We start from the raw sequence: 16,453 nt of genomic DNA on the forward strand, positions 1-16,453 counted from the left end.
TGATCGAAAGACGGGCAGAGCTGTGGACACTCAGACTTTTATCCTTTCCGGACTACGTCGCAAACTGGACAACATCTAGAAGAAGCTGTCTGCTCCGCAAAGCAAGGTTGCGATCAATTTGAGGGCCGGAAATGGACAATTTAGTTTCACTTGCCTCCAACGTTCTCGTCTAGTTTTGGTCTTGCTCACACCTTTGTCGCATCCAGAACAACAACACAACCCAAACTGTGGGTTAATATTTCAACTTTGTCTTTTCTTAGAGCCTGGCGTGGGTTTGGGGATCGGAGTTTGTTTCCTCACGCCAGAGAACTCCTCTCCAGGGATTTACATCCATAACCTGGCCCTGGGCTCTGTGGCCAAGATGGACGGCAGACTCAGGTGAGGACGAGAAAATGGAGTTTGTAGTAGTATTGTTGTTATTATACCATGTTTTCTCTTTAGTACTTGAGTCAATACCTAAACATATTCATGTATAAATATCACTAAATAATTTGAATTATGTTTAAAAGGTTAAAGAATATTATTAATCATGAATTAAATGTAGTTGTTGGTAGATGACGCGCCATTGAGTGTGTGGCTGTTTTCATATTGTCATATACAAACACCGTATTTTCCAGACTATAGAGTGCACCGGTATATAAGCCACACCCACTAAATCTTAAATAAATTGCAGATGTATACTTTGTGAAATTAGTTATTTACACAGAAATATTCTGTAAATGTTTATTTACATACCTTAATTATTTCCAAACCGTATCTGTAACGCGGCAGTAAAACGGCTGATCAAACAAAACAAAAGTCATGGTCATGGACCCACTAGCTTTGAAGCTAGCTCTCCAATCAGCCAAACAGACTTAATCACTCCATGGTGACGTTTTGGTGAATTTGTGAAAGTGAAACAACACAAAAGGAATGCCATTGTAAGTTAATAATGCTAACACGGACACTTGTAAATGTGTTAGCATGTTAGCTAATGCTAACGATGCTAGCTGGATTACATCACGATAACACGTACAAATATGCATGAAAACACTCCTACAGACATCACACATGGGACACTTTAGTAAGTAAGAATTGTTTTAGTTGTATTGTAAAATAATCTCGATGAGTAGTAACGCTCTGGACGGCGAGAAGACAAAACAGCACTTCTGCTTACAGTTCAAAGGCCTAAACGGGCAGACACTGCAGCACCTGCAGTGATGGAACTCGTCCAAAAGTTGGTGCTATAGTACCAACAATTCAACAACTTCTCAGTGTACTGTCCGGAATTTAATGTGTGTGTGTATAGATATGGTGTGTGTGTTTGTGTATATATATATATTTATATTTATATATATATATATATATATATTTACACATTTATGTATATATATGTATGTACAGTATATGTATTATGTGTGTGTGTGTGTACTGTGTGTATATATATATATATATATATATATATATATATTTACACATTTATGTATATATGTATGTACAGTATATATATTGTGTGTGTGTGTATATATATATATATATATACACAGTACACACACACACATAATACATATACTGTACATACATATATATACATAAATGTGTAAATATATATATATATATATATATATATATGTATATATATATATGTGTGTGTGTATTTATATATACGTGTATATGTGTATATAAATGTATATGTGTGTGTATATATATACACACATATATGTATGTATATATATATATATACATATATATGTATATATACATATATGTGTGTATATGTATGTACAGTATATATATTGTGTGTATGTTAATGTTTGTGTGTGTGTGTGTGTGTGTATGTATATATATATACACACACACACACATATATTTGTATATGTTTGTGTATATATACACACATATATACATATATGTGTGTATATGTATGTACAGTATATATATTGTGTGTATACTGTATACATGTGTGTGTGTGTATATATATATATATAATGTGTGTATTTATATATACGTGTGTGTATTCATATATATGTGTGTATTTACCTGTATATATACATATATGTGTTTATATGTATGTACACTTTGTACAGTATATATATTGTGTGTATGTTAATGTGTGTGTATATATGTTTATATACACACATATATTTGTATAGGTGTGTATATATATATATATATATATATACACACATATGTACATAAATGTGTGTATGTATGTGTGTGTGTGTATTTATATATATGTGTGTATATATGTGTGTGTGTGTGTGTGTGTGTGTGTGTGTGTGTGTATATATATATATACATAGTGTGTGTGTGTGTGTGTGTGTGTGTGTGTGTGTGTGTGTGTGTGTGTGTGTGTGTGTGTGTGTGTGTGTGTGTGTGTGTGTATACATACATATATATGTATGTAAATATGGATAAATGTGTTTATGTATATATTAGTATGTATGCATATACTTGCTTCGATCACTTGTTGTTTTTTTAAAGCGACACACGCGTGGCTTCTGGACTGAGGTCTAAAAAGTGAGTTGATGTCACTTTCCAGTCGGGGCGATCAGATCCTGGAGGTGGACGCTGTCAACCTTCGCTTTGCGGCGCTCAGTGAGGCCTACGCCACCCTCAGTGAATGTGGTCCTGGTCCGGTCAGCCTCATCATTAGTCGCCACCCAAATCCCAGGGTAAGCTTCCTTCCACTTTGTACACCAGAAACACTCAGATTTTTAGGTTTAAACATACAAATTTAGCTAAAAAAAGCATAAAACATTAGCATGTTCATGTTCACATAGGACATGTTAGCGTACTTTTAAAAATAGCGCCAAGTATCAAAATTAATAATTTTTAGGTATAAATATACAGTATTAGCTAAAAAGCCAGGATAAAACCTTAGCATCCTAACATCACTATGCTAATGTAAGAGACATTAGAATACTTCTAAGATGGTGCCAAGTATCAAAATCTATAATTTTTAAGTGTAAACATACACAATTAGCTGAAAAGCTAGCATAAAATGTTATCATGCTAACATTAGCATGCTGATATAAGAGACGTTAGCATACTTTTAAGATGACACTAAGCATCAAAATCTATAATTTTTAAGTATAAACATACAAAATTAGCTGAAAAGCTAGCATAAAACGTTAGCATGCTAACATTACCATGCTAATATAAGAGACAATAGCATTCTTTCAAGTGGAGAACCAAGCATCAAATTCATGATTTTAAGGTTTAAAAATACAAATTTTGCTAAAAAGCTAGCATTAATCATTAGCATGTTCACGTTTGCATGATGACATAGGACAGCTTAGCGTACTTCTAAAATAGCGCCAAGTATCAAAACCAATCATTTTGGGGTTTAAACATACAAAATTAGCTAAAAAGCTAGGATAAAATGTTAGCATGCTAACGGCACTATGCTAATATCAGCTACATTAGCATACTTCTAAGAGGGCGCCAAGTATCAAAATCTATAATTCTTAGGTATAAACATACAAACTTAACTGAAAAGCTTGCATAAAACATTAGCATGCTGATATAAGAGACGTAAGCATACTTCCAAGATGGCGCCAAGTGTCAAAATCTATCATTTTTAGGTACAAAAATATAAAATTAGCTAAAAACCTTACATAAAACATTAGCTAAAATTAGCATGCTGATATAAGAGACGTTGGCATACTTCCAAGATGGCACCAAGCATCAAAATCCATGATTTTTAGGTTAAAACAAACAAATTTAGCTAAGAAGCTAAATGATTTTTGGGCTTAATCATACAAAATTAGCTAAAAAGCTAGGATACAACGTTAGCATGCTAACATTACTATGCTAATATAAGAGACATGCTAATATAAGAGACATAAGCATACTTCTAAGAAGACTTAAAATCCATTACAATGCATGATGGGAAAAATGCAAGACTCTCTCCACACTTATCCATGTTTGGTGCATTTTAGCTGCTTGAAATATGTGAATATGACATGTTATTATGAATGTGACGGATACTACATTACAAAGAAAAAGGAATACTTCTCTACATACACACATACATATATATATATATATATATATATATACATATATGTACACTGTATGTATATACTGTGTGTGTGTGTATGTATGTATGTATATATATATATATATATATATATATATATATATATATATATATATATATATATATATATATATATATGTATATGTATATATATATATATATATATATATATATGTATATGTATATATATATATATATATATATATATATATATATATATATATATATATATATATATATATATATATATATATATATATACATATATATATGCTAATGCTGAATATATATGTGCAGGTCTGCAAACCATTATCAGTCAAAATGAGCCATTTCTTTTGTCAGGTATCCGAGCAAGAAATGGACCGTTTCATAGCTCGATCCACACACAGGAACAAAATGAAGAACCGACACTCCTCCAATGCTTCAGGTTTGAAACGGGCCGGCTCTCTGTGTTGTGAAGACACACTTACCGACTTTTAAATGGAAACGTAGTTAAAATTAAAAACATTTAGCATGCTGACATGATGGCACCAAGTAAGGAAATCCATGTTTGTTAGGTTGGAATGTACAGAATATGGTAAAATTCTAGCATAAAACATTAGCATGCTAACATTAACATTGTCAAATTTACAGAACATAGTAAAATGCTGGCATAAATCCTTAGCATGCTAACATTAGCATGGTCAAATTGACAGAATATCGTAAAATGCTAGCATAAAATATTAGCATGCTAACATTAGCATGGTCAAATTTACAGAATATAGTAAAATGATAGCATAAAACATTAGCATGCTAGCATTAACGTGGTAAAATTTACAGAATATAGTAAAATGCTAGCATAAATCCTTAGCATGCTAACATTAACATGGTAAAATTTACAGAATATCGTAAAATGCTAGCATAAAATATTAACACGGTCAAATTTACAGAATATAGTAAAATTTTTGCATAACCATGCTAACATTAACATGGTACAATTTACAGAATATAGTAAAATGCTAGCATAAATCAATAGCATGCCATCGTTAGCATGGTAAAAAGTACAGAATATCGTAAAATGGTATCTTAAAATATTAAATTACTAACATTAGCATGGTCAAATTTATAGAACGTAGAAAAATGTTAGCATAAATTCTTAGTATGCTAACATTAGCATGGTCAAATTTACAGAATATAGTAAAATGCTAGCATAAAACATTAGCATGCTAACATTAGCATGGTCAAGTTTACAGAATGTAGTAAAATTGTAGCATAAAACATTAGCATGCTAACATTAACATAGTATAATTTACAGAATATAGTAAAATGCTAGCATAAATCCTTAGCATACTAACATTAACATGGTACAATTTACAGAATATAGTAAAATGCTAGCATAAATCATTAGCAAGCTATCGTTAGCATGGTCAAATGTACAGAATATCGTAAAATGCTATCTTAAAATATTAAATTACTAACATTAGCATGGTAAAATTTACAGAACATAGAAAAATGTTAGCATAAATCCTTAGCATGCTAACATTAGCATGGTCAAATTTACAGAATATAGTAAAATGCTAGCATAAATCATTAGCATGCTAACATTAGCATGGTCAAGTTTACAGAATGTAGTAAAATTGTAGCATAAAACATTAGCATGCTAACATTAGCATGGTCAAGTTTACAGAATGTAGTAAAATTATAGCATAAAACATTAGCATGCTAACATTAACGTAGAATAATTTACAGAATATAGTAAAATGCTAGCATAAATCTTTAGCATGCTAACATTAACATGGTAACATTTACAGAATATCGTAAAATGCTAGCATAAAACATTAGCATGCTAACATTAGCATGGTCAAGTTTACAGAATGTAGTAAAATTATAGCATAAAACATTAGCATGCTAACATTAACATGGTACAATTTACAGAATATAGTAAAATGCTAGCATCAATCATTAGCATGATAACATTAACATGGTAAAATTTACACTGTACAGAATTGACTATATTGTTAGCATAAAATGTTAGCGTGCTAATGTTAAAAAATATATTTAGAATTCTAAAGGAAGAATGTACAGAATTGGCTATAATGTTAGCATAAAATATTAGCATTCTAACGTTAAAAATACATACGTAGGATTTTAAAGGAAGAAATTACAGTATCTTTGCTCTTTTTGTTGCGCATGAAAAGGTTTTTGCTGCAAGAGTCCATCTGACAGCCCAGCAGAAGGACTTCATGCTCTCAGCTGGACCATGAAGAGGTTTCTGGACCCGGCCAGTCGAGTAAGTCATCAAGGAAAGAATTAGTGACATCATTGACTGATGGATGTCAAGTTCAGTGATGAGTGAGTGTGTGGCACGCTCACTAGCTGTATTGACGCTGCAGTGACATATCACATAAAATGTGGTGGTGGGCCACATGAAACAATGCAACACATCACATAAGATGATGTTTGTGGTGGGCCACGTGAAACAATGCACCATATCACATAAAATTATGTGGTGGGCCATTTAAAATAAAACGGCATATCACACAAAATGAAATGGCAGGCTATATGAAATGAAGCGGCACTTCACATAAAATGATGTGGCAGGCTACATAAAATGAAGCGGCATATCACATAAAATGAAGTGGCATTCTACATAAAATAAATCGGCTTATCAAATAAAATGATGTGGCAGGCCACGTAAAATAATGCAGCATGTCACATAAAATGAAGCAGCAGGCTACATAAACTGATTCGGTGGGCCACATTAGATAATGTGACAGACCCCATAAACCAGGGGTCTCAAACTCAATTTACCTGAGGGCAACTGGATGCAGAAACTCGGTGAAGCTGGGCCGCAAGAAAAGATTTCCTAAAAAAATCTAACATGCACTTTTTAATGAATTCACCTTCTTTGATTGGCTTTCCTGCCCTAGCAACATACTTCCCAACCCTCCCGATTTTTCCAGGAGACTCCCGAATTTCAGTGCCCCTCCCGACAATCTCTCGGGGCAACCATTCTCCCGAATCTGTCCCGATTTTCACCCGGACAACAATATTAAGGGCATGCGTTGATAGCACTGCCTTTAACGTCCTCTACTACCTGTCATCGCGTCCGCTTTTTCACCATACGAACAGCGTGCCGGCCCACCCACATGTTGTATGAGGCTTCTGCAGACACACGTAAGTGACTGCAAGACATACTTGATCAACAGCCATACAGGTCACATTGAGGGTAGCAGTATAAACAACTTTAACACTGTTACAAATATGCGCCAGACTGTGAAACCACACCAAACAAGAATGACAAACACATTTCGGGAGAACACCCGCACCGTAACACAACATAAACACAACAGAACAAATACCCAGAACACATTGCAGCCCTAACTCTTCCGGGCTACAATATACCCCACCTCAACCGATGCACGGATGGGGGGTTAATGTGTGAGGGGGCGGGGTTTGGTGGTAGCGGGGGTGTATATTGTAGCCCGGAAGAGTTAGGGCTGCGTGGGATTCTGGGTATTTGTTCTGTTGTGTTCATGTTGTGTTACGGTGCGGATGTTCTCCCGAAATGTGTTTGTCATTCTTGTTTGGTGTGGGTTCACAGTATGGCGCATATTCATAACAGTGATAAAGTTGTTTGTACGGCCACCCTCAGTGTGACCTGTATGGCTGTTGATCAAGTATTTCTTGCAGTCCCTTACGTGTGTGTACAGAAGCCAAATACAACATATGACTGGGCTGGCACGCTGTTTGTACAGGTTGTAGAGGGCGCTAAAGGCAGTGCCATCACGGCATACCCTTAACATTGTTGTTTGGGTGAAAATCGGCAGAAATTCGAGAGAATGGTTGCCCTGAAATTCGGGAGTCTCCCGGAAAAATCGGGAGGGTTGGCAAGTATGACGCTGTCAAACGCCATTCATATATAACTCGCGGGCTGCACTAACATTAAATTTTCATATTAAGGTGGGGGCCGCAAAATAACGTCTCGCGGGCCAATTGCGGCCCACGGGCCGCGTGTCTGAGACCCCTGCCATAAACTGATTCGGCGTGCCGCATAAAATAATGCAACAGGCCACATAAATAATGCCGACGGTCCACTTAAAATAATGTCACAGACCACTGTTTAAAAAAGAAGTACGAGGAGGAAAGAGAGTGATGCTCTCAGCACAGAGCGATGGGAGAGAGGTGTATGGTCAGAGAGAGAGAGAGAGAGAGAGAGAGAGACAGAGAGAGAGAGAGAGAGAGAGAGAGAGAGAGAGAGAGAGAGAGTGTGTGTGCGTGTGTGTTTGTGTTTTTTGTCTCGTCTTGTCTTGTCTCATAGTAACAGTGGTACTATTGTATTGTTTGTGTACAGGAGCTTTTCTTGTTTTTGTTTGTACAGTATTATTCTTGTATTATATTGTTTATGTTAAATGTGGAATGAGTGAGAGGAGTTGGGATATTATAAGCATCTGCTTCATCCAACCCCTTTTCAAGCCTCGCATAAATGTCTCTGCCAAAATGTAAAAAAATGTGTGTTGTTGTATTGTGCAGGTTTGAAATAAATACTTCAAACTCAAACATAAAATAATGCGACAGGCCGCATAAATAATGCAACGGTCCACTTAAAATAATGTCACAGACCACATAAAATAATGCAATAGGCTACATAAAATAATGCGACAGGCCACATAAAATAATGCGACAGGCCACATAAAATAATGCGACAGGCCATATAAAACAATGCAACAGGCCACCTAAAATAATCCAGTGACAGGCCATATAAAATAATGCGATAGGCCACATAAAATAATCCAGCAGACCATGTAAAATAATGCGACGGGCCACGTAAAATAATGCAATAGGCAACATAAAATAATCCAGCAGACTACACAAAATAATGCGATAGGCCACAAAAAATAATGCGATAAGCCACATAAAATAGTGCGACAGGCCACATAAAATAATGTGATAAACCACATAAAATAATCCAGCGTGCCACATAAAATAATGCGATAAAATAATCCAGCGGGCCACATAAAATAATGCAACAGGCCACATAAAATAATCCAGCGGGCCACATAAAATAAAGTGACAGGCCATATAAAATAATGTGATAAACCACATTAAATAATCCAGCGGGCCACATAAAATATTGCGACAGGCCACATAAAATAGTCCAGCAGGCCACATAAAATAATGCGACAGGCAACATAAAATGTTGCGACAGGCCACATGAAATGATTAGGTGGGCCACATAAAATAAAGTGGCGGGCCACATAAAATAAAGTGGCGGGCCATAATTGTCCTCCGGGCCTTGAGTTTGTCACCTGTGTGCTAAACTTAAAAAAAGGTCAAGTTTGTTGTTTCTTTGTTTAGTGATGATTGTTTATCATGTATTATTTTTATTTTTATTTTTAGTTTTATTAGTATTATTATTATTATTATTATCATTATTATTATTATTATTATTATTATTTTATGGTGTTGTTTAGTGGTGATTGTTTATGATACATTATTATTATTATTGTATTGTATAATGGTGATTTTGTATCATGTATTATTATTTTCATGATTATTATTATTATATTGTGTTGTTTAGTGGTTATTGTTTATCATGTATTGTTATTGTTATTATTATTAGTATTATTATTTTGTTGTGCCCCAGCACGGTTCCCTGAGCTCGGAGACAGAAGTGTTGCTGACGTGTCAGGACTCAAACAGCCAGGAAGCCTTCAACACGTCCATGGAGGACATTGCAGCCCAGCAGCCTCAAGGTAACATTAGCTCATCACTTTTATTATTATGCATTAAATACATATTATTTGTCAAATATTATTATTGTTAGATCATTCACATGTTATGAATCTTTTATTACACATGAAATACATATTATTTGTCAAACATTCTTGTCTTTAGATCATTCATATGTTATGAATCATTTATTATGTATATATATTTTAGTGATATATTCCTCCCTTTAGATCATTCTCCTCAACACAAAACAACAAATGTGAATGATCATTTCCAGATCCCACATTGCTCACTTTAGAGATATTTTTCAGGTGATAAGAACAGTTTTTGGTGAGTTGACGACAGCAACCCTCCAAAGACTTAGACGCAGCAAACCCAAGCCCAGGTTTTCTGAGACCGCTTTCAACAGATGAACCCAGAACACCAAGGGAGTTCTTCATCAGGGGGATCTTTTTATCAAGAGCAAAGATCAGAGTTTCCCTTTTGTTCGAATATCTGAAGGAAATTCAAAGATCCTTGCAAGGATCAAATACTTCTCCGCGTTATCAGCGAGCCCTTGTTTAAAATCACACCTTGATTTTTAACCTCAGTTCTAAGGTCAATTGTCAAAGTATACGATTGACCTTAGAACTGACAGAACTGAGGCTACAAACCACTCCTTAGTTTGTAACCTCAGTTCTGGTAGCCACATTCTGTACAGTCTGAAGTCTCTTTAGAGTTGTTGAAACAAGTTAAAACAGAATTACAATAGTCAATCCCAGACGACATTAATGCGTGAATGATCATTTCCAGATCCCACATTTCTCACTTTAGAGATATTTTTCAGGTGATAAGAACAGTTTTTGGTGAGTTGACGACAGCGACCCTCCAAAGACTTTGACGGATCAAACCCAAGCCCAAGTTTTCTGAGGCTGCTTTCAACAGATGTACCTAGAGTTCTTCATCGGGGGGATCTTTTTATCAAGAGCAAAGAGTTTCCCTCTTGTTCGAATTTCTCTGAAGGAAATACGAAGATCCTTACTCAATTTGCAGGGATCAAATACTTCTCCACGTTATCAGAGAGCCCAGTTACAAACCACACCTTGGTTGGTAACCTCAGTTCTAAGGTCAATCATATACTTTGACAATTGACCTTAGAACTGACACAACTGAGCATGCATTGGGGGGAAAAAATTAATGCAAAACAAAACATTTAGAAGAAATATTGGAAAAGAGAGAACTGATATTGTGTGTTGTAGACGAATGTGCTTCTAACATGAAGCTGCTTCTTATCTCCAGGAATGTCTGCACCTGGAACTGAGGTGGACTGTGACACGGTGTACGGAGCAACAGAAACAGTTCCCCACCACGGCAAGACGCTCGGCGTGCGGAGCCCACTGCTCCGTCAGCGCAGGATCCTGCGTTACGAGGACGAGCTGGGCAGAGAGGAAGACTCTACGACGTCATCTTTCGACGTGGAAGACGAGGGCGGCGGCCGACGTGTGAATGACGATGTCGCCAGTTGCAACGAAGGCTCCGAAGCGGCCCCTTCACAGTCGCCCTTAACGCCGATCGGTTGCTTTGCGGAGGGCAAAGCAGGCCGGGAAGACGGACGGCTGCCGGCGATGGACGGTGAAGTGACGCTGGTCAGAAGCAGTAGGAGTGCTGAATCTCTAAACTCTACTGAACAGCGGACGTCCTCTCCAGACCAGACCAAGATCACGTTTATTGATCCGCAGTGTGAGAACAAATCCGCGGCTGTAAGCAGCTTGAAACTCGACACAAGTGAACTTTTGGGGGTTTGTACTCTGGAGACCGTGACCCTGACGAGACGTAAGGACGAATCTTTTGGGCTGGACCTAGAGATCACGGCGTCCCCTCTGAAAGTAGTCGTCAACGGCTTAAAGTGTGGCGGAGCCGCAGAGAGGGTATGTACACGTACACATACGTCAATCAATATCCTTTCTTTAAGTGTCTTAAAGTGTGGCGGAGCCGCAGAGATGGTATGTTCACGTACACGTACAACAATCGATCAATATCCTTTTTTTCACTTGGAGTGATGGAGTCGAAGACAATGATTGTAGTTTGGGTATGTGTTTCTTTCTCAGGGCCAATGACTAAAACTTCGGTTTCGTCCTGGTTAAGCTGTAAAAAGTGATCTGCCATCCAGGACTTCATATCAAAAATGCAATTAAAAAGAGTATCAATCGGTCTCGTGTTATCAGGAGGCATGGAAGTGTACAACTGTGTCTCGTCCTATGTCTACTATTTATGGTGCACTATACAGCTGATAAACACATAACTACTCCAGAAGGTATGATGGACTCCTCTGTGGGTGTGACACCGCTTGTCTACTTCTAGGGATGGAAAGGAGTCTTGTGTCCTGGTGACGAGATCGTGACCATTGGTGAAACCCTGGTGAGCGCCTCCAGCTACCAGGAAATCTGTGAACTCATGAAGAACCTTCCTATGACGCTGTCTTTGGAAGTGAAGAAACCTGTCTCAGGTGAGCCCTTCTTATGTTGTCTCGCTACATGAACACACCTCCTCGCAGAGCCAGAGTTGTGGCTTCCACCCCTGTCATTGTTGGGCTTGACGAGGCTGCTCTGGAACCTTAAATGCTGATCATTTAGGAGCAAATCTCCCTCTCTCCCCTCCTTAACGCAGCATCCATGCATCTGGCTTTCTATCCATGGTGACTATTTTGGCTGTTTTGTTCTTAGTAATCAATGCTAGCTTACATCCCCGCATGCCTTTTATCAATAGGTCATTTTGAGTGCCGTAGATTTGACCTAGCATAGACGTTGTTTTTGTAGCATAGACCTCACTCTGGGACCTGGTAACAAGATGTCAACTTGTTTCATAGACTAAAACATTACAGGGGTGTAATGGTACGTGGATTTGTCAACAGATATTAAAGTTTGATTGATTTAATATTTTATTAGGCGAAACAATGTAACACAGCACATTAACATTTAAAATGCTTCGTCTAACAGGTGCATCCAAATAAGTCCTCACAGTCCTGTTTCCGTTGGGCTCCTATTCAGTTTGTCGCCATACCGTGTTTTCCAGACTATTATCTGCGGCTTTTTCCATATAAAAAGCCGCAGATAATATATATACGTTGTGAAATAAGTTATTTACACAGAAATAGTCTGTAAATGTTTATATACTTACCTTAATTGTTCCCAAACGGTGTCTGTAACACGGCAGTAAAACGGCAGTAAAACGGCTGATCAAACAAAACAGAAGTCACCGTCATGGACCCACTAGCTGCGCACGCTCGCTCTCCAATCAGCTAAACAGACTCAATAACTCCACGGTGACGTTTTGGTGAATTTACTGAGGAATTTGTGAAAGTGAAACAACACAAAAAAAATGCCATCGTAAGTTAATAATACTAACACAGACACTCGTAAACGTGTTGGCACATTAGCTAATGCTAACGAAGCCAGCTTAATTAAATTCTGATAGCAGGTACAAATATGCATGAAAACACTCCTTCAGACATCACGCATGGGACATTTTAGTAAGTAAGAATTGTTTTAGTTGTAAAACTTACAAATGTTGCTTGGAGTGATGAATGAAGAATCCATACGAGTAGAAACGCTATGGACAACTAGAAGACGAACACGGCACTCAGGTTGAAAAAAAACAAAACAAACAAAGCACTAGCCGTAAATGGAAGAAACGGTATAACGATAAAAATCACCGCCCATTGAAATGAAGTGAAATCAATTTACCGTACATATTAGACTATAAGCTGCTACTTTTTTCCTACTCATTGGGGCAGTATAGCTCGGTTGGCAGAGCGGCCGTGCCAGCAACTTGAGGGTTGCAGGTTCGATCCACGCTTCCGCCATCCTAGTCACTGCTGTTGTGTCCTTGGGCAAGACACTTTACCCACCTGCTCCCAGTGCCACCCACACTGGTTTAAATGTAACTTTGATATTGGGTTTCACTATGTAAAGCGCTTTGAGTCACTCGAGAAAAAGCGCTATATAAATATAATTCAATTCACTTCACTTCACTTCACTACTTTTTGAACGCCTTAGAAGAGGGTGCGGATAATTTGTGGATTTTTCTTTGCCAACTTCCATAATAAAAATAGCTTTAAAAAAAGCAAGCAAATACACCTAGAACAGGGGTCGGCAACCCAAATTGTTGACAGAGCCATATTAGACCAAAAATAAATGTAAAAAATCTGTCTGGAGCCGCAAAAAATGAAAAGCCTTATATGAGTCTTATAAAGAAGACAACACATGTTGTAAGTGTCTATATTAGCTATATACGCCTACTATCAAAGGCTGACGCAAATCTTCGTTGACAGAAATGTTGTATTTTAATTATTATTCCACAAATTTTGCAATGGAGGCTTCTCACGGGTTGAGATAACTCCTGGAAATTACTGGCTCAGAATGGCCAAAGGTATAGATGCGTGTGTCCAAGTTTAAGGAAACAGCAGGCTGTCTTCTTCTATTGGATTTATTACAATCTTTGCAAGCTGGGTAACATTTGCTGTGGTCTGGAACAACATGGCACACAAACAACTATCAGACATGCAGCCAATATTATATACAGCTAATGTGTCATGAGACATGCAAATATAAACTAAATTCACAGAGGACATAAGCAAAGGAAATTAAGGCATAATGATGCAATATGTACATACAGCTAGCCTAAATAGCATGTTAGCATCGATTAGCTTGCAGCCATGGATTGACCAAATATGCCTGATTAGCACTCCAGCAAATCAATAAAATCAACAATGCTCACTTTTGTGCATTTACGCACAGCATAAAACGTTTGGTGGACAAAAATGAGACATAGAAGGAGTGGCATAAAACACCTCTTTCGTTTGCAGCATCGGAGAAAGTTGTACATGTAAACAAACTACGATGCGTTCAAGGATCGCTGAAATTAGTAGGACAAAACGGTGCTTGCTAAATACTCTCATCAGTGAAGCATGTTTAATTTAAACAGTGGGATTTCTAACAATTAGGAAGGTTCGTGTCATGTCTGGTCTCCTACAGAAAAAAAAAATATTAAAATAAAAAATGTTCTTAATCTTTTTCCATTTTCACACATCTCTGAAAGAGGTCCAGGGAGCCACTAGGGCAGTGCTCTAGAGCCGCGGGTTGCTGACCCCTGACCTAGAAAGTGTGTTTATTGTTTTGGCAAAGGTGCCATCTTTTAGATGAGTTCACTTGCTGCAGGTGCGGCAGTGTCCTTCAATTTAGTGCTTTCAAAGCGGAAGTACAGTTGCGTTTTGTCTTCTAGCCGTCCATAGCGAATCTACTCTTATGGATTCTTCATCTATCACTCCAAGCAAAGTTTATAAGTTTTACAATGTAACTAAAACAAATCTTCTTTACTAAAGCGTCCCATGTGTGATGTCTGCAGGAGTGTTTTCATGCAAATTGTAATGTAATGACGCTAGCGTCATTAGCCTTAGCAATATTCTAACACGTTTACGAGTGCCTGTGTTAGTATTATTAACTTGCGATGGCATTCTTTTTGTTTTTTGTTTTTTTAACCTTTTCAGTTTCACAAATTCCTCAGTAAAATCATTGGAACTGTTCGTGCGAAACAATATTAATTTCGTTGACTAAAAATTACGACTTATTTTACCTTGACTCAGAGCACCATAAAAAGTTCTAAAACCCAATCAGTTGAATCTAAGGACTTAGAATGTCTTAAATGCCATCTAAGTCTCACAAAAAGTCTTAAGTATGACGTTGAAAAGTCTTACAAATATGATCGAAAACAAACACGTAAACTTCAGTCTCGCTTTTTAAATGTTTGGATTTTTGAGGGCACTATTCATGAATAAAAACAAAACTAAAGTACCTGGTCAGTATTTGTCGAACAAATATATATCGCGAAAGACCTGCACAACTTTACAGGGATCACTTGTATTTTTTTCTTCTTATGGGTCTTAAATTGTTTTCATGATGGTCATTAAAAAGTCTTAAATTTGACTGGTCGAAAACTGCCGAGACCCTGCCTTGACTAAATTAGGACGATAAAGAATCAAAACAAAGGCACTTTGACTAAAACAAACACAACATTTTTTGACAAAACGAGACAAACGTGTTGACAGAGACGAAATCCAATCATATTCAATTAGTTTTTTTCGGCGGGTGGGACAAGTTATCCAATCACAGTAGCGTGTGGGAGGTAAACCACAGAGGAGATCCAATCAGAACTACTGTCGGTGTATTGTTACACATCTCAACACAATATGTCTTCCACGCCTGGAAGAAAGAGAAGACATGGACGCACTTCAAACAGGACACCTTGTAAAAACTCTGTGTCTCCATTTTCTCGGGTAAAAAAAAGTGGGCCAAAGCTAACATTTCCAAATGACTCATACTGTACTGGTAAAGATGGTAGGGCAGGACTAAGACTACTTCTACACCATGGACGAGCCAATTTAAAAGGCAAGATAGTCATTTAATCGATGTCCTCGGCACACTGTTCCGATATTAATTGCACAATTTTGCAACCCAAGAGATCAGATTTGTTATTTTTCAAGGTAACACACAATATACGTTAGTTTTATATCACTGGTTGCTGTATTTAAACAGGACTGTGGCCAAGATGCCAAACATTGTGCACACTCGGTGTGGTTATACGCAATCTGGAACAAAACTTGTTTGTTTCTTAGTATGACCATTTTAGTTTATTTTTAAATGCTTAATTTAAGCTAAAATAACACACAATAAGGTTAGTGGG

The 16,453-nt window shown here is 37.2% G+C and overlaps 1 protein-coding gene across 2 annotated transcripts in view; it reads left to right on the forward strand.

The window, feature by feature from the left end:
• pdzd2 (PDZ domain containing 2) overlaps positions 1-16,453 on the forward strand; it is a 117,751-nt gene that overhangs the window by 81,418 nt on the left and 19,880 nt on the right. For both annotated transcript variants that reach the window (XM_061980477.1, XM_061980478.1), the window contains exons 14-20: positions 261-378; positions 2,522-2,654; positions 4,367-4,451; positions 6,202-6,293; positions 9,651-9,759; positions 11,015-11,643; positions 12,077-12,221. In XM_061980477.1, coding sequence (XP_061836461.1) covers positions 261-378; positions 2,522-2,654; positions 4,367-4,451; positions 6,202-6,293; positions 9,651-9,759; positions 11,015-11,643; positions 12,077-12,221 — 1,311 coding nt within the window. The remainder of the gene's footprint in view (positions 1-260; positions 379-2,521; positions 2,655-4,366; positions 4,452-6,201; positions 6,294-9,650; positions 9,760-11,014; positions 11,644-12,076; positions 12,222-16,453) is intronic.

The sequence above is a fragment of the Nerophis lumbriciformis genome, linkage group LG20 (assembly GCF_033978685.3).
Source record: "Nerophis lumbriciformis linkage group LG20, RoL_Nlum_v2.1, whole genome shotgun sequence".
Lineage (NCBI taxonomy): Eukaryota > Metazoa > Chordata > Actinopteri > Syngnathiformes > Syngnathidae > Nerophis > Nerophis lumbriciformis.